We start from the raw sequence: 24700 nt of genomic DNA on the forward strand, positions 1-24700 counted from the left end.
CTAAAAAAAAAAAAAAAAAAAAGAAAAGAAAAACCATATACTATTATCCAGCTTTAGAGTCTCCACTGCCAAGACTTGATTCTGCCCTTATAGGGTGAAAGCAGTCACAGACAAATATGGGCATGACATGTTTCCACAAATTTACCCACCAAAGTGACAGGCTGAATTTGGTCTAGAAGTCACTGTTTACCAACTCTTGCTTTAGACAATATGCAAAAATTCACCTTCAACAAAACAATGTAAAAGCTGGGTGCGGTTGTACATATCTGCAGTCCCAGCTACTCAGGAGGCTGATGCAAGAGGAATAGCAAATTCAAGGCTAGTGTGAGGAACTTAGGGAGACCCTGTCTCAAAATTTAAGTAAATAATTAATTAAAAGGGCTGGGATGTAGCTCAGTGATAAAGCACCTGCCTAGCGTGTGCCAGGCCCTGGGTTCAATTCCCAGTACGGCACATATGCCCCATCCCACCCCACCCCCCCAAAAAGAAAAAAGGTAAAAGAAATCCAAAAAAAGAGTTTCCCATTTTCTTTCTGGTTTTCATAATGCCATCACTCCTAGCTCCTATCTCTTGTTCTACTCTGTATCCTCCAATCCTCTTTTTCTCAGACTACTGAAGAAAAAGGATTAATTGGCAACCTTTCACATAGAAAGTGCTTTGTGGATTGGCAAGTCACTCCTGTTATTCCTTTTCAGCCTTCCCTTTATTGCAAGGATGGCATAAACAACTAGAAAATAGGCCAGAGGGGACAAGTTAAGTAGAAAAAACAATGGGCTTCTAATCCTGGTTCTGCTACCTACAACTGTGAGAAATGAGATACTTATCCTCTTGGAGGATGATTTCCTTGGTACTAAGAAGGAAATAATACTGACTTCACAGAATTAATCTGCAGTTAAGATAATGTATATAAAGAAACTGACATTGTTATCATCTGTAACTAGTTGTATATAGATCCATATGGAGACCCAGTGTATATCTAGGGCTATCTTGTTGGGGCCTCAGGTAAAGATTAAGCTACACCATTGAACTCTCTAAAAGAAAGAATGAAAGATGTACATAAAACTACTACCATTAATGGTCTCTGGAAGATTGTTTCTCTTCTTGTTTTTTCTATATTTTTCTAATTTTCTATGATTGAAATAATATATTCTTCCTTGTTTGCCTTTTCTTTATTTATATACTTATTTATATACTTATCTATCACTGAGCTGCATACTCAACCCTTTTTATTTTATTTTTAAAATTTTGATTGTGATTGTGATTCTCCTGCCTCAGACTCCCAAGTAGCTATAACTACATGTGTGTACCACTATACTGGCAAAAATGTACTCTTTTCATAACTGAAGGAAAAAAAAAAATCTCTATAACTTTAGGAAATTTAAGGCAGATCAAGGGGAATCAATGGTAGTCGATTTTCATTGGAATTTTCTCAGGAAAAATTGTTTTATGGTTCCAAATTTGATTTTGAGACAGGGTCTCAATAGGCTGTTCTCAAACCTATAGGCTCATCCCCAGGCCCAAGCTTATCCTCCAGCCCCAGCCTCCCAAGTGATTGGGACTCAAGTGTACCACACTTAGCTATGATTCCAAAGAGAGAAAACTGAGATAAACCATAAACAAACAAAATTAACCCCAACATTAAAAATTAATATAAAAAAGGACTCTGCAAAAAAAGTTTTTTGTAGACTTTAACATCGCTGTATGTTTTTGTAATTAGAAAAGAAAAAATCTTAAGGAGTAGGGGCAAAAAAAATTCTTGAAAAGAAACACTTACCTGTAGCCTGCCTGGGGGCCTCTGAACTACTGAGCGTAAAATCCCTGCCATAAGCGTAGTGATTGTTCTTTTCAGCAGCTGTGAAAAAGTAGAAAGCAGACCTATCAGTCAAATAAGTCTTGGAAATGGACAGGACCCCCTTTTCTAGTGTTAACCAACAAATCAGCACATTACTTGTAAACCTGATTGAAGTTTACCAGTAAAATTTTATTTTAACATAAGAACAAGAATTAATTTATAGTGTTTCATTCAGATTCAGCAAAACCACAGGTGGTAATTATACATTAACCACATCCCTTTTTTGTCCAATGAGTCAGAGCCTTGGCTGATTTCACAAAATGGGGAAATGGGAGTTTACTGTCTTTTGAAACATCTTCAGTAATGAGGGCAGATAAAGAATGCTTTGTCATAGAAAAACAGAAAGTTCAATCTGTTTTCCAATGTCATCCAGCCATCAAGAATATGTGTTCTGGGCTGGGGATGTGGCTCAAGAGGTAACGCGCTCGCCTGGCATGCATTCGGCCCGGATTCAATCCTCAGCACCACATACAAACAAAAGATGTTGTGTCCACCGAAAACTAAAAAATAAATATTAAAATTCTCTCTCTCTCTCTCTCAAAAAAAAAAAAAAAAAAAAAAAAAANAATTGTAGCTTTTATTATTATAAGATTATTAAATTATTATGAAGCTAATACGAATACTGTATACACTAAGATAGGGTATGTGTTGTCAGTGTCCATCAGTTTCTAGCACACTCAAACTCTTCCTATGATGTAGAGGAAGTTGAGAATCACCCAAGATGTCCCTGAAAAGAGCCAGACCTCAGGAAAACTGCTCAGCAACTGAAATCTAATACTAAATTATTTTGTCATACTTATTCCTCCCAGGCTAAGGGTTATATACTAATCTTACTCACTTAACTTTGTACTTTATTAAATCTTTCCTTTCTCATTTTCAACAAAATCCTGAACTGACCTTCTGACTTCATTCCAACTCCCCTCATGTCTTTTTCCCATAACAGCTGTATGTTATCTTGTTAAATAACGTCACTCTGCTCAAAACCACTGAAGAGGGAGGTCACACTTAAGAAGGAAGGCTATACTGGATTTCATTTGGAAATCAACATTTAGCTTTACATAAGCAGTGAAGGACATGAAAATAATTATATATGTAAGTATATACATGGGTTAGCTTTGTTAATTGAGAGAACCTAAAATCAATAACACCCAGCAGCAATGAACAAACTCACCCAGACCTTGGTTTCTAGTAGCATTATCTAACAAAAGGAAGCAGGTCTCCTCAAGAGATGGCTGATAATGTTTGGAACATCTTAGAGTGACCCAAAAAAAAAAAAAAAAAGACTACCAAAAAAAAAAAAAATGAGTAACAAATAATTGGCTTATAACCTGAACCAAAATATAAATAAGCCCATACAATATAAATAAGTGGATAAATTAATAAGAGAAAACAAACAAATGTCCTGTATAGAAGAATTCTATGTAATTTATGAGGACACTACAAGGAGGTAGAGCAGAACTATTCACTCCTAACTGTGGGCTATGGTTAGTAACTTGCTCCCAGTGAGTACAGTACAGAAAAGGGGAAAATAACTTCATAGAAGAAAAACCCGACAAATGCTACCACCGCTGATCAACGTTAATTAACATCAACAGTGAAAACAGTAAAGTTGTTAGCATGTACACTTGATATGATGTAATGAGAATGGCACTTTACCTCCATGTTTGTTTGTTTGTTTCCCCCCAAACCCATAGGCCCACTCTAAGAGAAAAACAACAAATTCCAATTGAGGGACATTGTGCAAAATACTTGACAGGTATCTCCTCAAATAACTAACAGCCTCAAAATTGTCAAGGTCATCCAAAACAAAGAAAGCATGAGAAACTTGTCAAGGAAAATCTGAGGAGATAAGATCATTAAAGTAATGTGGTATTTTAGATGGGACCCTGGAAATAAAAAGGACACTGGACAAAACAAAGGAAATTTGCATAAAATAAGTATGGATTTTAGTTAATAGTGTATCAATATTGGTTCACTGGGTGTTAATAAATGTACCATACTAATATATGATTAGAAATGGACGTGGCACATATAGGAACTCTGCACTATCTTCACAACTATTTTGGAAATTCAAAATTATTCAAATATAAAGCTCATGTATTAAAAATTTAAAAATTTCCAGTGCCTCTCCATTTAATCACAGTGAAAAACAAAGCCCTTAACTCCCCTACCCTAACTCCCTCCATTTCTAATTACTCTTGTTTAACCAATAGACAAGCTGCCCCTTGCTTGCCCTGCATCCAGCCAAGCAGGCATCCTCCCCTGAACTGGAAGGATCCTAAAAAGGCTAATCCCTTCACCTTTTTCAATTTGAGGCTCAAATCTCATTTTCTCAATGAGGTCTGCCCTGGTCACATTATTTGACATTTTACCCATACAACTGTTAGTACTCCCAACCTCTCTATTCTACTTGATATTTTCCCCATAGCATGTCAGAGTCTTAATATAATTGTAAGTTTTGTTGTTTAGTATTTATCTCCATGTTACTTCCAAAAGAGAATCATTTTTAATTTTGTTATTTCTGGTTTGTTTTACTCACAGATATATTCCAATCTTCTTCCTAAAACAGCATCTGCCTCATTGCAGGCATTTGATATGTTTTTGCTGAATGAAATTACAGACATCAGATGTGACAGTCAAAAGTTATGTCTTTTCCCCCACTGAGTGCTCATACATGCTAAGAATTCTAACAGTGAGCTGCACCCCCCAAAGTTACATATTAATGAAGTAAAGATTATTCTTATAAGGCACTCTTGGACTATAAAGCAATTATACAGTCTTCCACTGTATAATAACTATTCTCTTGCACAGCTGCAGAAACAGGAAAATACCATGCTTCCTATGAGATACGAGAACCCTTTCTATTCTTAAAAACTTTGGAAACGTGTCAAAAACTAGCATACCCCTGTGGGGTAGGCTACCAGGGTTACTGTTCTTTTTATGTCCTGTAATGTCTGATAGTTTTGTTTTGTTTTTTGTTTGTTTTTAAAGCATTCACCATGCATGTAGTGGTTCTCTTAAAAGACGATTTCTTCTTCTAAAGAGACAAGACATGGAATGACACTGGCCAAATTATGCTATGTCGTGCGCATGTTCGAATGTATAAAAACAAATCCCACTATTATGTATAATTATAATGCACAGATAAAATATAAAAAGAGACATGCATTTAAGTATATGAGGGAAAAACATTAATTAAAAATATAGAACTCGGAATTTCCCTTTCAATAAACCAAGATCTCTTAAGACAAGAAATGTATTTCTCTTCTCTCAACTAGCGCCTAACTAGTAGTAGGCAGTCCTCATAACTGCCTCTTGCCTAAAAAAGACAGAAGCAACTTTCGGTAGGTGACGATAAAAACAAGGTTGTAAAAAAAAAAAAATGGCAAATAACTGCCAACTCCCAAAGGTTTGCATTCTAAGATGCAACAATCTTTAAAAATAGGGCAATTTTGTCTTCTTTTTTAGAAAATTAAGCTGGACTGATCTTCAGTTGGAGCCCATGCCCATAAGTTACGAATATAGCAGAAGCACAGAAAATGCTAAAACAAACTTGAATTCCCTTTCCCAAGCAGACCAGCTTCGGTGGTTCAGCTCCAGGAGTTAGCGAGCACTCATGGGCCAGGCCGGGGCTCCTGGAACCAGCAATGGCTCAATGGCTTTTCACAAGCCAAAGAGACGGGGTTGGGGCACGGGCCCATATAGTCGCCAACTCAAAATGGAACAGGGAGAAATCAATCGCACGCCACAGAGAGTTACCAGATACACGCTCTTGGTGAAAAATCAAATATTTCACACCACTTATTCCCGACTCACCAGCGCCCGCTAACAGCGCATCCTGAGGTGCCCCACCGCGGAAACCGAGCGCAGGAAGGACTACCCAGCGCGCCACTCAAACCTTTCCGTCGCAACGCGTGCGACCCTTTCGTTCCGGGGAAGGGCGCGTTATTTACAGACCTTAATCCCTCCCACTGAAGGATGAGCGTAGGGAGAGAGCGCAGGCGCGTGGCGTCACGTGACAGCTTCTGGGCAGCGCGGCTGACCCGGGTAGGCTGAGCGGAGTTCTTGTAATTATGGCCAAGCCCCGGGTGGCGCTGGATGCGGAGAGCACGGCTGCGGCCACTGTGCTAAAACGGGCGGTGGAACTAGATTCGGAGTCTCGGTACCAGCAAGCTCTTTTGTGCTACCAGGAGGGGATTGACCTGCTCCTGCAGGTTCTGAAAGGTGAGCTGTGAGCCTCGGAGGGCATAAGGACCGTAAGTTTCGATTTCCGCTTTATCTGCAGTGAAATGAAACCTGAAAGTGATTCTTCCACCAGGAAACAGATAAGAAGGTGGGATGTCTACAGGACAAATGGGCTAGTTTCTTCTCTCTCTTTTTCAAGTATTATTATTATTTTTTAGTTGTTTAGTTGTTGATGGACCTTTATTTTATTTATTTGTACGTGGTGCTGAGAATCGAACCCAGTGCCTCACGCATGCCAGGCAAGCGCGCTACCACTGAGCCACAACCCCAGTCCCTGGTTTCTTCTTTATGTCTGTGATAGATTGATGTCATCATGAAAATGGGGGGGGGGGTACTATTCTAGATTTTAAAAGACTTAATGAGACATAACAAAATTACTATATAATCCTTGATAGATGGTAGGTGGGTTTGAACGAACTTTAAAAGACATTTTCGATCAGTTAAGAAAGTTTCGGTGGATTCGGTGACACTGAAATTACTAATTTTGTTAAGCATTTTTTTCCCCCTGAAAACTGTCAATATTTAGAGATTCAGACTGAAGTGTTTCAGAAAGAAATATTGTGACATCAGTATTAATTTTACTTAAGCAAGAAAATTTTTTTAAAAGTTTAGGGAGGCTGGGGTTGTGGCTCAGCGGTAGCGCGCTTGCCTGGCATGCATCAGGCACTGGGTTGATTCTCGGCACCACATACAAATAAATAAAATAAAGGTCCATCAACAACTTAAAAATATTAAAAAAAAGTTGGGGCTGGGGGTGTAGCTCAGTGATAGAGCACTTGCCCAACATGGCTGGAGGCCCTAGTTCAATTCCCAGCATAAATAAATAAATAGGCAAAGCTGCTAACAGTTTTTAAAATCCAAATAATGGATAATTAATATGTTCATTATAGTACTATGCTTTTTTGTTTAAACATTTTGTTTGAACATTTTCATTAAAACAACAAAAGTAAATTTTTTTTCTTAAATAGATGTACTGAAATTCAGTATAACAAATACACAGGGTTATAGGTAGACACATGAGAATTTTTGTGTTATATAGTTATTCATTATTGAAAAGTAACTCAAAATTCCTTTACTCTCAGCACAACCCTGTCTCATAGAAGACACCCAATAATTAGGTAGTAAATTGACTAGCCCCTACACCCCAATCCAGGAGCCCCAGTGTGATCTAAGATGATTTCCTGGGTGCTTTCTGGTTGAAGCTTGTTATAATTTAAGTTTACAGAAGCTTTAAGAGAGCAGAGTTTGGTGCCTTTTTTTTTTTTTTCCAAAACTCTATAAACACCTTTGTAGAGCCTATTTAATGGTGACGATGATAATGATGGTGAGGTCTGGTTTCATAATTAATATTGTTCTATGAATCATGAGTTGATGGCATTCTAATTTCCTTGCATGGAGGAGTAGTTAGCTTTCAAGTTCTGCCACTAGGAGATGGTAGTACCACAAGTGGAGCCCAAGGCTTTCATGACTTCTATACTGAATCACAAAATGAGAAATGGTATAGTGTCAGGTGGAACCCTGCTGAAGTCCTGGCTGCTGTAGGAATCTGAAACAGGAGAATCATAGGAGTTCTGCTCCAATGTGCTTCATTGATCCCAGAGCCATTACAGAAACAGGGACATGACAGAGACAGGTTAAGACCTCAATGCAAATAACTTTAATGTAGAGAATGTGTCTGGAGAGAGAGACAAGTGCAATGAGGATTTAAACAGGTAAATGTTGTATGGGGATAGAAAGGTAGAGGAGGTGTTTGGTAGAGGCTTTGGAGGAAAAAGAATTCCAGAGGTCAGAAATTCAGCTAAGAATAGGCATATTGTTTGTTTTTGTTTTACCAATAAATAGTTGAGTTTGGTTCAGCGTTTGTATGAGGAAGAGTGAGAAAAAAAAAGTTTAAAGTAGCTAGAGGTTTGGATCACACTGGACTCATTCTGTAGGCTAGGAGAATGACAGTATTACAATTGTATTTCAGTGTTAGTATTTCTTAGGAATATGCTTTCTCTCATGTATTTTCATGACACACTCCCTCTCCTATTACAGGCCTTTACACAAATAACACCTTTGTGAGGCTTTCCCTGATCTCCAGTATAAAGTTACAACCCCATCCTAGCCCTCCCTGTCTGCCTTCTTTTTTTTTTTTTTTAATTTAATAGCACTTATCACAATCTATTGAATGTATTTTAACAATTTATTTTTATTGTTGTCTTTCTTCCCACTTAAAGGGGAGAATTTTGTCTCTTTTATTACCCGCTGTATTCCCAGTGCTTAGAACAATGTCTGGAAGGTAGTTAAGCTCTCACTAATTATTTCTTGAATAAATGACTGAATATGCTAAGGGTGTAGGATAGATATTAGCCTATAGACCCTGGGTTCCAACAGACAAATGAGAGTTCCTCCTGGTATTCCAAGGAGAGGTGATAGGGCCTGAATGAACCAGAGATGCTATCAATATTAGGATAAGGAGGGGACAGTATAGATGTTGAATTACTAGCATTGGCACATGATTGGATGTGGGGGTGAAGTTTCATTGGCAATCAAAGATAACTGTAGAGTTTCAAGCCTTGGAAAATCAAAGCATGATGATTGAAGGGTAGCCTACAGTGTCTACCATTGCCAGCTGATCAAAGACGATGACTAAGAAAGGACTACTACTTTTGTACAACTAGAAAAGACTACTATATTGCTGAGCTTAGCTTTTGAAATCACTTAGAAATATTTCATTCCTAAAGACCAAATGGCAAGTAATTAAATTGAGTGGGCAAATGCAGACTTATTTTTCCAAGAAAGAAAACATTAGTTGAAAAATTGGTAAAATTCAAATAAAGTTTGCTAAAAAAAATGAGAAATTAAAAATGAAACTATTATGGAAAATATAAGCAATGTCGAAGGAAGGAAAAGAAGAAATCAGAAATGATTCGGTGGGGTAGATAAGATTTTTTTGGCAACATGGTCAAAAATAACATGTTGTTTTTTTTTTTTTTGCGGGGTGGCTGAGAAAATAATTGAGCTAATTATAAATGAAGTTGTCTGAAAGAAGTTGGTTTTATGGAAGATAGTTCTTGTTATCTTTTAATTATGCTAAAATTTAAAACTTGTGGGTAATTAGGACAAAACAGTGCTTGGACTCAGGTGTAATGCGTAGGAAGGTATCTTTCTCAGCCCACCAGGTTTGGTTTCCTGTGGGTGATAGCATCAGAGACCCATTCCTAAACAAAGCTGCTTCAGGTGCTTACTAAAAGTGAATATCCTGCATCAAGCTGAATTTGAGCTTAGCATCTATATATTTTAGAACTAAGACAAACAGTGCTAAAATAGGAAATTTTGGGGAAACTGGACATAATGCTTGAACTAAATAGAAAAACTGTTTTGAGACTTGAGATTTTTTTTTTTTTTTTATAGGGACCAAAGATGATGCTAAAAAACGTACTCTCAGAGAAAAAATTTCAGGCTACATGGATAGAGCAGAAAACATAAAGAAATATGTGGATCAAGAAAAAGAAGGTAAAAAGACTACTTTCAGAAAATGTGTCCAGGACTGGGGTGTGGCTTGGTAGTAGAGTGCTTCCTTAACCTAGCATATGTGAGGCCCTCAGTTCAATCCCCAGCACTAAAAAAAAAAAAAAAAAAAAAAAAAAAAAAAACAGTAGAAAGAAAATGTGTCTGTAAGTTACAGTAATATATTCTATTTACTCAGTATTTCTGGCTTTTGTCCTTTGGACCTCTGTATGGTATGGACTGTTTGAGCCTGGGAGATTATAGATTTACCCTGTATTTCCTCTTCCCTGTATTGGAGTTATCTTAACCTTTTTTTAAGAAAGCATGCTTGTCTTTTCATTGACACATTTAGCACCCAACACCAACTTAGAACCTGCTGACCTGTTTTATCATTTCAATCTCATTAGAACTTTAGGTTTCACAGCACGAATCCCCTGAAGTCTACCTGGACATGTGCCACGGGAAGATTTTGGTGCTTTCCCCCTTTGCGCTTCTGATGAAAGCTATACATACTGCAGAACTTTGCCATTTTTAAAAAGGAATGTGCAGATCCCCAGGAAGCTTGTGTATGGAGCCCAGTTTAAGAACTACTACAGAGAAATACTGAATATGGATCCCGGATTTTATTTGAAAGTCTAAAATCATTACAGTAGCCAAAGAAACTCCTGGGACTTCTTTCCGATTTTATTGTGAATCAAAATATTTCAAGAGTTATGTATTCCTAATGATTAGAGGTGAGATTTTAATTCCCTACTCATAAGATCCAGTTTACAGACATCTGTATAAATGGGCATTGCCACTCTTATCTGAAGTGCACTCTAGGGCCAGTGGTTCTGCAGCCCTCAAAAATAGTGTCCTCAGTCCTTAGTTGATTTTCCTCCACATTCTCACAATCCACTGCCCAGCTCTTCCTAGTGTTCTATACTGACATATCCTGCAGACTCCCACTGAACTGTTTAAGTGGAAATAAAACTGTATTTTCTTCACCATAAGTTCAAATATAGAATGAAATTTACCTCCAAAACAATGAAATATAGTACCACATCAGCACTGAGTTAAGATAACTTATATGACTAGCATGGCTTGAAAATTCATGCATATTTGCTGACATTGTCTCTGTGGAAATATTTGGAACAGAATCCAAATTACAACTGTGTGTGTGCGCGCGCGCGCGCGCACAAATTGCCTGGGGGTTGGTTGTTTATAGTGCTAGGAGTTGAACCCAGGACCTTGAACATGCTAGGCAAGTGTTCTACCACTGAGCCGCACCCTAGCCCAGCTTTTATTTATTTATTTTTTTGACTTTAAAAAGCTTCTTTTTTTTTTTCCTTTATTTAGCTGACTTTGTGCTTATGCTTTCAACACTTTCACAACAAATTTCTGCTCCTGATTAAGAAAGCATGCTTGTGTTTTCATTGACACATTTAGCACCCGACACCAACTTAGACCCTGCTGACCTGTTTTATCATTTCAGTCTCATTAGAACTTTAGGTGTCACAGCACCTGGACATGTGCCACAGGAAGATTTTGGTGCTTTCCCAATCTTCTTGGTACAAAAGTAAACAATTCTGTTCCCAGGGTTTGGGTATAGCCTGATTTTGTAGGCTTTGTTAGGAAAGCCTACAATAGTACATCAAATAATGGGCCATTCTGAGTGCCTCTAAACACTACTCTGCAGAGGGGCCAAACCACTTTAGAGAAGGTGTATAGTGCAATAGCACATAAGTTAAAAATTACCAGTAGGGTTATATTTTTTAAAAACTTTAAAGTTCTCCGATAACTTATTCAAAAATTAGTAACACCAGTAGAATTATCCTATCGATCATGTGACATTGCCAGTCTTTCACTTGAATTATTAAGTTGTACTATAAGTTTCCACTTAAAACATTCTGTAGTGTGATTGGCAGATACACGGCTCTGGACTCAATTGCCAGCACAAAAAATTTAAAAAAGAGAGAGATAAAACAACAACATCTTTTAGTGCTAAGAAAGACTTCTGAATGTCCTGTTAATGTTAATGTTTGTATTTAATAATTTATTAAATTACAAGACCAAAAAAAAAAAATGGATAAGTCTGAAGAGGACCAGCTGCTACTAGTTGTGATTTTACCCATGGTAACAAAAAGTTATCTAATGGGATGCTTTTGTACATACAGTACTCTCTCGAATAAACTTTTTTCTCTGTAGGATCCAGCTCAGAAACCTGTTCCAAGAAACCTCTGGAATTTCCCCTTCCTACTTTAATGAAGATAGAATCACTCATGGAGTGGTTTGTCTTATTTACCTCTGTATGTGTAGCATCTTGTAATATGTACAGAATAGAGTAGACATTCAATAAATATTTTTTGAGAGAATAAGTGTAAAAATTAATTTGTAATTGATCATGAGTAATATAAAATGTATAAAAATTTATATTACTGAAGCTTGTGTCTTATAGATGGAAAATATCACAAGCAAATTAAAATAGAAGAGAATGCGACAGGATTCAGTTATGAGACACTTTTTAAAGAATACCTTAATGAGACAGTTACAGAAGTTTGGATAGAAGATCCTTATATTAGACAGATTCATCAGGTAAGTGAAATACACTAAACTATAATGAAATGTTATTTTAAATGTATAACCAGCCATCCATGTTTGTGGGTTGCACATCTAGATTCAAAGGAAATTGAAAACATCTTTATAAAAAATTGACATATGCCAGGCATGGTGGCACACATCTGTAATCTCAGTGGCTTGGAAGCTGAGGCAAGAGGATCACAAGTTCAAAGCCAGCCTCAGCAAAAGCAAGGCACTAAGCAACTCAGTGAGACCCTGTCTCTACATAAAATACAAAATAGGGCTGGGGATGTGGCTCAGTGATTGAGTGCCCCTGAGTTCAAACCCTGGTGCTCCACCCCCCAATAATTTGACGGCTGTCCAAGTTTTTTTCTTGTCATTATTCCCTAAGCAAAATAGTAAAACAATTATTTACATAGGATCTACATTGTATTAGGTAATGCTATTAGAAGTATCTACAGATTCAAAGTATTTAGGAGGGTACGCAGATATTCTGTGCAAATACTGCAACATTTTATATAAAGGACTTGAACAACCATGGGTTTTGTTATGGTGGGGGTCACTGAAACCAGTGCCCCAGAATACCAAGGGATAACTATGCTAGCTATTAATAACCCATCTTGCTGTCTTTCAGCTATATAACTTACTTCGATTTTGTGAGATGCTTATTAAGAAACCATGTAATGTAAAAACTATTCACCTTCTCACCTCTCTAGATAAGGTATGTATCTGGAAGAACTTTCTTAACTTATTAATTTTATTCGGTTACAAGGTATAGTCTGATCAAGGAAAACCTTGATGCACTGTATTGGTTAGATCTATTTCCTTGAAATTGAACTTATTATCTAAATAATAAGCATAGCATATCTTGAGAAAAATGCTGTTGATTTTAGGATGTTGACCTTATTTGGCCATTTTGCTAACCTCTGTTAGTTTAGGTAGTTTGTTAGTTCCGTGTTTTGGAGGTGATCATGCAGTCTGCACTTTGTGCAGTTTTGTCTCTTTATCTGGGATTAGCAGTTTGATAGAAGGCATCTCTATTTTTATTTTGACCTAAGTAGTAGTTTTTCTAAATAATCATGATTTCCAGGATTACTTGGATAAGTAGGCAGCCCCACTTGAATAACCTAAAGATAATTACTAAAATACATATAAGGAGACAAGTTGGAATTGTGAATGTTCATGTTAGAAAAAGAACAGTTATTTTTATAAAAACTATTGTTTTCGAAACAACTTCACAATCTTGAGTTACTTGTTATAACAGATATAGAAACTAATAGAACCTTTTTTTCATTCATGTATTTATTCCTCACTCAAAATAAGTCATAATTTAAAGCCATAATTTTTCCACATTTTTAATTGGTACATTATAGCTGTACATACTGGTGGAATTTGTTGTTACATGTTTGTACATAGCATACAATATATCAATATAATTTGGTCAGTGGCATTCCCCAGTGTTTCCACTCTTCCCTCCTCCCTACCCCAGGTCCCTTTCCTCTGTTCTACTGATCTCCCTCCAATTTTCATGAGATTCCCACTCTCCCTTTTCTTTTTTCCTTTCTAGTGTTCATATATAAGATAAAACATACAACTGTTGGCCTTCTGGGTTTGTAAAGCCATAATATTTTAAAAGATAAAGGAGAATTTGTGATGTTAACAAGACAAGTACCAGTCTAAGGTGCAACACTGAACTCTTTTTCCTATAGTGGAATAAATGCATGACAGTTACACATAAAATTTCACTAAAGATCTGGAATGAGGCAAATAATTCTTCGAAACAAACTGTCCAATGAGCAGAGGCATGCTGCAAATATTTTTCTGTTAATATTTTACTATAAGATGAAAAAATTTCCAAAGTGACTACTAATTCAGATCCTTCATTTCCTGTGCCTGGCCTTGAATTCTATCTTCCTTCCTTGGTGACATCCAAATCCAGGAAGGTTTCTGCATTCCATGCTGAAAAATGCATTCCTCAGCACAGATGGACATTAATGAGCCCATGTGCAACCTTCATGCAGTACCTCCAGGGAAGTCAGGAGCTCAAAACACAGAGCACAGCATCATTTATATAAAAAATAATTTTGGCTGGAGATATAGCTCAGTTGGTAGAGTGCTTGTCTCACATGCACAAGGCCCTGGGTTCAATCCCAGCACCACCAAAAAACAAAACAAAACACTCATATATGTGTGTGTGTGTGTGTGTACATTTATATAAACAATAATTTTAACTGTCAAATGAGCTCTGACTTTTGAAGACCACATATATAAACAAACCAAAATACTGTCTTCATATCTTTTTTTTTTTGTAAAAAGTTGAGTAAACCATCAAAGTAGGAAAAAAAGTACAGAAACCATGAAAAATGAAAATTTAAAGGGTTTATGCCAAAAAAGACAAACCAGTCCTCTCCAGCCCAACTCATCTGTTTTGGGGCAGTGAAATTATATACAGGGTTATCAGGCAGTAGATGGTCCCTCCCATAGTTACCGCCATGCAGCTCCAGTAAAGCGTTCAGTCGAGCAGGCCTCATTTCAGGTGGATGTGCACACCATTGGATTCCTGGAAAAACTTCTGTATCTCTGGAACTTTGTTCTTCCCAGCATAATCATATGCAGTGGGACTGGTGGTCAGTTTAGATGGCATGACAAATATGATAGGTGGCTCTTCTCTGGAAACCAGAGGCCTTAATCCATGGAATGTGTCACATGAGTGGACTTCAGAAACTTCATACACACAGTAAAGATACATCTTAATCTGGGGGCTGGGGTTGTGGCTCAGTGGCAGAGCGCTTGCCTAGCATGTGTGAATCACTGGGTTTGATTCTCAGCACCCCATATAAATAAATAAAAAATAAAGATCCATCAGCAACTAAAAAAAAATTAAGAAAAAAGAAAGATACATCTTAATCTGGAAGAGCCCACAGACTTGTAGGCCTCTTAAGCCCAAACTCCAGCCAACTTCTGCATGAAGTCACTCAACTCATAATACATGATAACCTGTGTCCACAGCTAATGCTGTGTGACCACCTATAGAACCTTTTCATATTAATCCATCTATACAATATTCATTGTATAGCTTAGGGATAATTTAAAATATTAATAAATAAGGCAGCAATTATATTTTTGCTCTTAGCAGGGGTGTGTGAAAGAGTCACAGAGAAATGGCCTAGAAGAAATAAAAACGTCACTCAGTAGACATGGAGTGCTGTTGGAAATAGAATACTCTTCTTCAATACATGACCGAGAAATTAGGTTAGTGTACAGTATTTTTATTTTTATACAATTGAAATATATGTTTAAAATTTTTCTTAATAAATGTCATAATTGCATGTAAATATTACATTTAAATATTCAAAATTCAAATAAAGCTCAGTTCTAGTAATTTCACTTTTGAAAAGAGGAAAACCTTAGCTTACTTTGTTCTGTGAGTATAATATTTCCTAACTGAATTGAATTTACATGTTCTATGTCATGTGGGAAGAGGCAGTACTGCTTTTCTGCATGGTACATTAAGTATTATGATATTGAAATAATTCCTTTTCTAATGAAATTAATATTTAGTGTGGTTTTCCTTAAAGTAGGTAAGTAAATATTTTGATGGACACAACAGTATGCTGAGTCAATAAGAAAACAGTATATGCGGTTATTTTTATAATATTTTCCCTCTGTTTAGAACAGTGGTTTTCATAATGATAGCAATGGCACCCTTATTTTTAATGAAAATTAACTTAAATATGCAGAACAGATGAAAATATAGTTGCTGAGGTTGCAACAGGGGTAAAGGTCCAGGACTCTTCCTGCTCACTTTCACCATCTGCAGGTGGGAAAACCCCCAGAACACCTCGATCCCTTGACTGACAGCTTCCCTGAATATATTTGGTAACCACTTGTTAGCAGAACAGGGAAATTTTATCAACAAGCTGAAATTCAAGAATAAATTTTAATTTAATTGTTAGATTTTTTAATAGCTAATCAAATCAGCTAATTATTTCTGTGGTCCTTTTGTTTCATTGTAGACAGAGCCTGTGATTAACCCCAGGTTAGACTGAACTTGTGTCATTGGAGGAAGTGGTTTTCTTGGTTAGGGGGAAATTTTGCTCCTACTTAACACAATACAGCTTTAATAATTGTCTGATTTTAATGCCTTGAATATAATACTCTATTAATTTCAATAGGTTCAACAATGGATGGATGATTAAGATCGGAAGGGGACTTGATTATTTTAAGAAACTGCAGGTAGGAAGCTAGGCATGGTGGCAATGCCTATAATCCCAGCAGCTTGGAAGACTGAGGTAGGAGGATTGCCAAGTTCAAAGCCAACTTTAGCAACTTAGAGAGATCCTATCTCTAAATAAAATATTAAAAGGGCTAGGGGGGGTTGGGGATGTGGCTCAAGCGGTAGCACGCTCGACTGGCATGCGAGCAGCCCAGGTTCGATCCTCAGCACCACATACAAACAAAGATGTTGTGTCCGCTGATAACTAAAAAATAAATATTGAAATTCTCTCTCTCTCTCTTTAAAAAAAAAAAAAAAAGGGGCTAGGGATATGGCTCAGTGGTTAAGTGCCCCAGGCTCAATTCCTGATAGCAAAAAAAAAAAGGAAAAAGAAAGAAACTGCAGGTAGGACATAATTTTATGAGTTAGTTTGTAGTGCTGTTTTTGTATAACTTTTATCTATATGTATATGTATTTTCTTCCTAGGGTCGTTTTCCCCTTGGATACCATGATTTTGACCTGAGGCCATGTCATGAAACAACAGTGGACATTTTTCATAACAAGCATACAAAAAAAATATGATGGATAGTGGCCTAGTCAATATATATTTCTACTTTCAGTGATATCTTAGTCCATTTTCTGTTGCTATACCTGAATACCACAGGCTGGATAATTTATAAAGAATAGAGGTTTATTTAGCTCTTGGTGGAGGCTAAGACATCTTAAGAACATGGTGCTGGCAACTGGTGAGGACCTTCCTTCTGCACATGGAGGACGGCATCACATGGCAAGACAAAGCAAGCATGCCAGAGAGCTCGCTTTTATAGCAAAGCCACTCCTGTGAGGCACAGCCCTCATGACCCAGTCATCTTCCAAAGGTCCCACCTCAACACTGCTGTACTGGGGACCACGTTTCCAACACATGAACTCTTGGGGAACACATTTAAACTATAGCAAGTGAACATAAGATTTTTTATAAATTATTTTTTTACTATGAATAGACCTTTCCTATAATAAATGAATTAACAATAAACTTACGTTTCTACTCATTTATGAATTCTGTGTGTCAACTGTAGGAACAATCAGATATTTTGGCAAATGCATTATTCAATAGGTCTACAGTGTTTCTTTTTATATAGTCATATAGCTGGTTAAGATTTTGCCAGCTTTTTCTCTATTTGGCTGTTGGAAAATAAGTCAACAAATAATGAGCATCTCTTATGATGTGAGCTGGATGTTATTATTGCCCCTGGGAGTTTAGAGTTCAAGAGGGAAAATCATAGTTTACAGTGATCTTAAGAGAGAGATGGGTTTGGGGTGGGGGATATGGCTAGGGATATAGCTCAGTGGTAGAGTGCATGCTTAGCATTTGCAAGGTCCTGGGTTTGATCTCCCAGTATTTACCCCCGGCTCCCTCACCAAAAGAACAAAAACAAAAGTACGATATTAACTATTAAAATTTTAAAAATTGTCTTTGGCAGACATTCACCAACACTCCGTGGTCTCCTATTACCTAGCCCCATGAAGGCAGATCAACTCATTTAGTCATCCTGATGCACATACTGCCCCTCATTCACCTTGGCTGACACCTTTATAAAGCCTTACAGCTTGGAATCAACTGTTCTGGATAAGCTCATCCATCCAGATGCCAGGTGATTGGTTGGGGACAAAGACTAGGTTCCATGGTCACAGGCTGGAAGAGGAAATATATGCTGGAGGCAATGGGCAGTGCACAAATTAAAGAATAAACTAAGCCAGAGGAAAACAAGTACCCCAGGATTCAGTACTGGAGAGTGCACACATAAACATCTGGAGAATATGCCAACGGAGAGGAACAAAGAATATGAACAAGAATATTCTTAGCATGGAGGAACAAAGCCAGGTAGAGACCTTTGGCTGTCCTGGGCGGGCTCAGACATGTTTATTTAGCTTTCATGAGCCAGTAGGTACATGATTGAATTGGTATAAAAGGCTAGGAAGGAATTACAGAAAGGTTCCTGGTACTTTTCTTTGATGCTTTCAGGTTTAGAAGCTGAAAATGCTAAACCTAAAAAATTCAGGGTCTGAGAACACTTGGATTTTAGGCCTAACAAAAGTTCCTTTCAGCATCTTAGCTTATCCTCATGGTGTGGAAGTGGCACAGCTTTTCATTTGGGTGAGGACATCTCTACCTTCCTATTAAAATAATACTGATTTCTAGGGGCTGGGGTTGTGGCTCAGTGGTAGAGCGCTCGCCTAGCACATGTGAGGCACTGGGTTCGATCCTCAGCACCACATCAAATTGAAATAAAGATATTGTGTGTCTACCTACAACTAAAGAATAAATATTAAAAAAAAATAATAAGGGGCTGCGGATGTGGCTCAAGTGGTAGCGCGCTTGCCTGGCATGCGTGCGGCCCGGGTTCGATCCTCAGCACCACATACAAAGATGTTGTGTCCGCCGAAAACTAAAAAATAAATAAATATTATAAAATTCTCTCTCTTTAAAAAAAAAAATACTGATTTCTAGACATATGTACATGTCACTGTAGAGAATCTGCAGTCTACAACCCTCTAAATTATTTTTCATTCAGTTCCTATAAAAATCCCATCTAAAGGCAGGGGATGTAGCTCAGTGGGCCCTGGATTCAATCCCAGCATGGGAGGGGGGAAGGGACCCTGGCTGAGAAAGTATTTAAGGAAAAGTTCGATTATTCTAGATATATGGGGCCCCCAGATCAAATTAGAACAGTAGAAGGCTACCAGGTGCAAGCTTAAATATGTCAAGGAATGTATAAGAACTAAAGGAACAACTACAAGTTTTACAGAAAGATGTAAGAAAACTCAGAAAACTGGAAAGAAAAATTACATGTTTTTTTAGTTGTAGGTGGATAGTATGTTTTTATTTTATTTGTTTATTTTTATGTGGTGCTAAGGATCAAACCCAGTGCCTCTCATATGCTAGGCAAGCACTCTGCCACTGAGCTACAGTCCCAGCTCCTAAATTACATTCTTGAATGGAAGGTTTCCTGTCAGTTCTCCTTAAATTGGTTCATATGTTAGATGACGAAGATGACTAGCACTAGGAGACTTGCTCGACACAATTATAAGACACAGCTACAATAATTCTTTAAATATGAATGGGCATAGGAATGGCTAACAGTGGAATACAATAAAGAACTTAGACACAGAAAGTCAGTCTGTGTGTGCGGATAATATGTAATAAACATGTCAGTTTAGTGGTTGGAAAAAATATTAGATCTCTGTCCTGCTCTACTTAAATAATCCTAAATGAATGAATGAAAACTAATTAAATAGAAAACCCAAGTGTATTTTTAAACCCCTATTAAATATATAAACATAATACAAAACCCAGGAACTGTCAAAGGAAGAGCAAAAGAACAGATCATATATTAAAACAGAAGGACCTAGGGCTAGGGTTGTGGCTCAGTGGTAGAGCACTTGCCTAGCATATTTGAGGCCCTGGGTTCAATTCTCAGCACCACATATAAATAAATAAAATAAAGATCTATTGACAACTAAAAAAAGAAAAAAAAAAACCCCAGAAGGAACCAAAATGAAGTTTAGAAACATGAAAGATCAAATTGACAACATATAAAAAAGTTTTAAGATTCCTGATATGTAAGAAAGATGGTGTGATTTTCAGCAGTGACCCTGATCTGCCCTTTAGCCTCATTGAGTAGCTGGCTCTTTGAGCACCATTCACTGGTCTTTCCTGCCAGTGTGTGCATCCCCAGCCAGGTGCTGCCCTACTTTTTGTGCTTCATGAACCAACTTCTTAAAAGGTTTCTCTCTAAACAGTTCTTTCCCATTTGTGCACCAACTGTTCATACTTTCCACCACTTCACTTGCTGCTGTCCCAGTCGCTCCACTGAAATTGCTTTTGGTAAGCTCAATAGTGACCTCCATACCACCATATCTAATCAGCACTTCTTAACACCTTCGTATTGACCTTTGGGGGCATGTGACCAAGCTGGTCCTTTTCTTCTTGAAACTCAGCTTCTGGGAAACATGCATTTCTCTTCCATCCTTCCTTTTGAACAGTACAGTTGGGGTCAAGGGTGCTAGCTCAGTGGTAGAGTGTGTGCTTAGCATGTTCAAGGCCCTGGGTTTGATTCTAGACACAAAACAAAAAAACACTACAGTTCCCCTGAAGTAGGTAGTAACCACTTTTCTTCAACCCATACTTTCCTGGAGTGACTGTAACAGTAAGTTTTCTTAGTAAAAAGCAATAAAAACTGCTGCTACTTGATGTAAGCAGGATGTATGTGGAGAGCATTAAAAGGCTGGTAAGTGGTTTAAACCATCACCATGAGAGTTATAGACTGAAATGTGGAGGCTTTGCAGGGAAGATTTGTAACCCAGAATTAATCATGTCACCCTGTGATAAGGGATGGATGTGGTAGCCTACATCACTTCTGTTACTGGCATTGCCACTGCCAGCCTCACTGCCTTTACTACCCCACAAAGTCAGGCTCCTGGACTGTCTAAGGGTTTTCACCCATTTAGGGTTCTCTGCATCACTACTTTCAAAGTTTGGAGCAGGTGCCTCTGACTGCCACAGCCTAGCTCTTGTATCCATGCCCTCACAAATCATTTGTGAAATTAAAATCTTCCTCACTAGGCCATCCCTGCTTTGAGATAACCTGTTGTAGGCAGAACCCTGCATCCACACCTGTTCTTCCTCTTCTAAAAAATAGAAAAATGTAGCCATATGTAGAGATCAGGTCGTTAAAGAGGCAATTGAGTTAAAATGAAGTGTTTGAGTGGGCCTTAATCGATGTGACTGAGGTCCTAAGAGGACCTCACAGATATGCATGCATTCAGAGGGAAGCTGTGGGAATATGGGGTGCTTGTCCACAAGCCAAGGTCTCAGAAGACACCCTATCTTGAACTTGGAGCCATCCAATCAGTGGGTGTTATGGTAGCCCTAGCAAGTTAACATAGTCTCATTATTTCCTTTTTAAATGAACCAAAATTAAGCCATGTCCTGAAAATAGGAATCATCCATCCCTCATTTTTTTTGTCTTTTAAAAATTTGTTCTAATTAGTTATATATGACAGCAGAATGCATTTCAACTCATTGCTATCCCTAATTTTTTAAAATTTTTTTATAGTTGTAGATGGACAGCATGCCTTAGGTTTTTTTTTTTTTCTTTTTTTTAATGTGGTGCTGAGGATCGAACCCAGTGCCTCACACATGCTAGGCAAGCACTCTGCCACTGAGCTACAGCCCCATCCCCCCCATCCTTAATTTTTAACAAGGGCCGAACACTGTCCACTTCTTTCCATGGCACTTGCCTGCACCTCAGCAGTAGCTTCCAACTACTGGCCACTCCCAATCTTGCTTCATTCCAGTCCATTCTCCACAGAACAGTAATCTTTATTAAAACTTCTTATCGCACTTAAGACCAAGCTCTCCTGTAGCCTATCAGTCTCTACATGATCTGGTCTCTACCCATCTCCACCTTCACCTTTCCTGATTTTCCACCTTGTTTGCCTATTCCCTCAACACTGTCAAGAAGCCCAGTCTTTCCTGCTTTAGAGCCTTCCTGAATGCTGTTCTGTTTGGCAAATTGTACTTGCCACTGAAATCTCATTGCAGATCTTATGACTATGAAATTCCTTCTGTGGGGATGAGTAACTGTGTTCCCTCTCCTTGAATTTGTGCTTGAGACCCCAGAAGTGATACTATATTACTTCCAAAGCTGTGGCATAAAATAGGTTCTGCCCTGCTTCTTTGGTTGCTTGTTCTTGGAACCCATCCACCTGCTTGTGAGGAAGTCCAGGCAGTCCACATGGAGAGGAACCAAAGCCCTCAGTCCAGTCACCAAAGAGCTCCCAGCATACAACCAACTCATTTGCCAGCCATGTGAATAAGCTATCTTGGAAGATATTTCTGGCTCCAGTTAAATTCTCCTAGTTAATGCTGTTGGATCAAATACGCTATCCCTACCAAAGCCTGTTCGAATTGTATGAGTAAAATGATTCTTGTTTTAAGCTATCAGGTTTTAGAATGGTTTGTTACACAGCAATAACTGACATAACCTTGAATACTCTCCTCCCCATCCACCCACTTTGCATGGCTTTCTTCTTATCCTGTTTAAATGTCATCTTCCTGGTAGTTCTACCTAGGTAACCCCTATTATTGCCTGTTAATCACTATCTCAGCTTTTCCTTAATACCATTTTTATCTTGTAACTAAGTATCTTCTCCTAAGCCAAAGATTTTAAAACTGAGGTCTTGATATATTAATGAGTGATAAGAACAATAAAAAGTAAAAAGGGCTGGGGTTGTGGCTGAGTGCTTAAGTGCCCCTAGGTTCCATCCACAGTACCCCCAGGTTCCATCCACAGTACCCCCAACAAAAAAGACCAATTTTTTTTTTTTTTTGGTGTGTGGGGCGGGCACCAGGGATTGAACTTAGGGGCACTTGACCACTGAGCCACATCCTAGCCCTATTTTGTATTTTGAGACAAGGTCTCACTGAGTTGCTTAGGGCCTTGCTTTTGTTGAGGCTGTCTTTGAACTCACAATCCTTCTGCCTCAGCCTCCTGAGCCACTGGGATTACAGGTTTGTGCCACTGCACGCAGAACCAATTTTTAAAAGACACACACACAAAAAAAAAAAAAAAAATGGAAAATATCAGAGAAGTAAATAGTAAGGAACAAGCATCGTATTGTTAAGCTTATTAGGTATGCATAAATGTGTGTTAAGGCACAATGTAAAATACATTTTTTACTTTGGTCTGATTTTTAAAATGTCTGAAAGGCATTATACTAAACTTTCAATTCCTGAGGTCAGTGATCATGTCTTTTTAACTCCCTATGAACATCCAATATCTAGTCTAGTGCTTGACATAGTAGGCACTCAATACTAACACACAGTATATTTTAGAAATAAAAGCAGTATGAGAATTAATCAGCTGTAGAGACAGGAAATGGTCAACAAGAATGATACTCTGAAGAAATTTTGTAATGAAAACATTGAGAATCTTTTCACAAGCATCTTGAGCAGGAATGTTTTGGGAAAAGGGAGACATGTTCATTCATTTTGGTTAAGGATCCAGTAAAAGTGGGAAGACAAATGCAAGATAAAGAAGATATAATGGTGCAAGTCCCAAACACAAGCAGGAGAGGAAAAATCCAGGTTTAATTAGAGAGGTTATACTTACGGCAAGGGAGGCACTTCCTCCTGAGATTGAAAGAAAAGATAAATATTGAAGTAGAGAACCTGGAGCTAAAAGACTCATTTCTGAAGACTTCAACTCTCAACAAATTAAGAATCAAGGTTTGTGAAGACTTGTAAGGGCTCTGTGTTTGGGACTGGGGGTCTCTGATAAACTTTGTGATTGTGGCATGCTTAGTGGCTAGGAAGTTTCTGTGCAAAGGCACAGAATGCCTGGCTGCTGGGAAACTTCTGTGTAAAGACATGGGATGCCTGGCTGCTTTAGAGATGTCCTTCACAAGAAAGCTCTGTTAAAGTCGTATCAGCTTCAACCTTCATCTCAGGCACACAGCTCCTGGGGAATATAGGGACTCTCTTGTTAGAAAACCACAATGATTCACTGAACCTAAATCTGTCCACATAATAGTAACTTTATACAATGGATTTTCTTAAGAGCTGCACAAATCTCCTGACACTGCATATTGTAACTGTAACTGCAGAATAAGCAATCTTACTGACACTGTATAAACAATAATGTAGATATGGTACTAATGATCTAATGTAAATTATTGATATAAATAAACGTGCCCACTTGGACAAGCAGTCACTTTCTGCATCTTGTGTCTCTGTCACCCTTATTTTATTTTCCTTACAAAGACTAGTGGAATTCTGGAGCCTGTGAGAGTGGTAACCTTTAGGAATAAGATGCCTGAGAATGAGAGGAATGCCAGGCATAGTGGCACACACTTCTTATCCCAGCTACTTGTGAGGCTGAGGCAGGAGGGTCACAAGTTAGAAACCAGCCTGAGCAATTTAGCAAGACCATCTCAAAATTTAAAAAAAAAAAAAAAAATGGCTGGACATGTAGCTCAGAGAATGCTTACCTAGCATGCGTGAGGCCAAGGATTCAATCACCAGTACTGCAAAATTTAAGAATGAGAGGAAGTCAACCAGAGATGAGATGAATCTGACACCAACAGAAAGATGTGGTAAGTTAAAAACTGTAAATATGAAATTGGGCAAATCTTCATGATTATATGATTTTACCCCCTGGATTGCTTGCCATCTAGGTATAGAAATAGAAAATTGATTGGATATATATATATATATATATATATATATATATATATATATATATATATATATATATATATATATATATATATAT

The 24700-nt window shown here is 37.9% G+C and overlaps 2 protein-coding genes and 1 pseudogene across 6 annotated transcripts in view; 1 reads left to right on the forward strand and 2 right to left on the reverse strand.

Annotated features, from left to right (window-relative positions):
* Positions 1-5799, reverse strand: part of Mrpl30 (mitochondrial ribosomal protein L30) — a 9544-nt gene extending 3745 nt beyond the window's left edge. The window contains exons 1-2 of the mRNA XM_015499685.2: positions 5669-5799; positions 1775-1852 (exon numbers count right to left, since the gene is read on the reverse strand). Of these exons, the coding sequence (XP_015355171.1) occupies positions 1775-1825 (51 nt within the window). The 5' untranslated portion in view covers positions 1826-1852; positions 5669-5799. The remainder of the gene's footprint in view (positions 1-1774; positions 1853-5668) is intronic.
* A 45-nt stretch (positions 5800-5844) lies between these two features.
* Positions 5845-17397, forward strand: Mitd1 (microtubule interacting and trafficking domain containing 1). Of its 5 annotated transcripts, none has more exons than XM_048810277.1 (7): positions 5845-6076; positions 9494-9595; positions 12027-12163; positions 12783-12869; positions 15285-15400; positions 16324-16440; positions 16851-17041. In XM_048810277.1, exons 1-6 carry the CDS (start codon positions 5926-5928, stop codon positions 16394-16396), a joined length of 666 nt encoding a protein of 221 aa, XP_048666234.1. In that variant the 5' UTR covers positions 5845-5925; the 3' UTR covers positions 16397-16440; positions 16851-17041. The 5 variants fall into 5 exon arrangements, with proteins under 5 accessions (XP_048666234.1, XP_048666235.1, XP_048666233.1 ...); XM_048810276.1 differs by having other exon boundaries at positions 5846-6076; positions 15282-15400; XM_048810275.1 differs by having other exon boundaries at positions 5847-6076; positions 16324-16384; positions 16851-17397.
* Positions 13454-15285, reverse strand: LOC107154017 (annotated as a pseudogene).
* Positions 17398-24700: the final 7303 nt, after the last annotated feature.

Source organism: Marmota marmota, unplaced genomic scaffold (assembly GCF_001458135.2).
Source record: "Marmota marmota marmota unplaced genomic scaffold, marMar, whole genome shotgun sequence".
NCBI classification, from domain to species: Eukaryota; Metazoa; Chordata; class Mammalia; order Rodentia; family Sciuridae; genus Marmota; species Marmota marmota.

What these genes read in the sequence shown, in the direction of transcription:
- Mitd1 (XM_048810274.1), top strand. Translation starts at nt 5,926, where the DNA reads ATGGCCAAGCCCCGGGTGGCGCTGGATGCGGAGAGCACGGCTGCGGCC. An exon ending in GCTCCTGCAGGTTCTGAAAG is followed by an intron (nt 6,077 to 9,493) that starts GTGAGCTGTGAG and finishes TTTTTTTTATAG; the next exon opens with GGACCAAAGATGATGCTAAA. An exon ending in ATATTAGACAGATTCATCAG is followed by an intron (nt 12,164 to 12,782) that starts GTAAGTGAAATA and finishes GCTGTCTTTCAG; the next exon opens with CTATATAACTTACTTCGATT.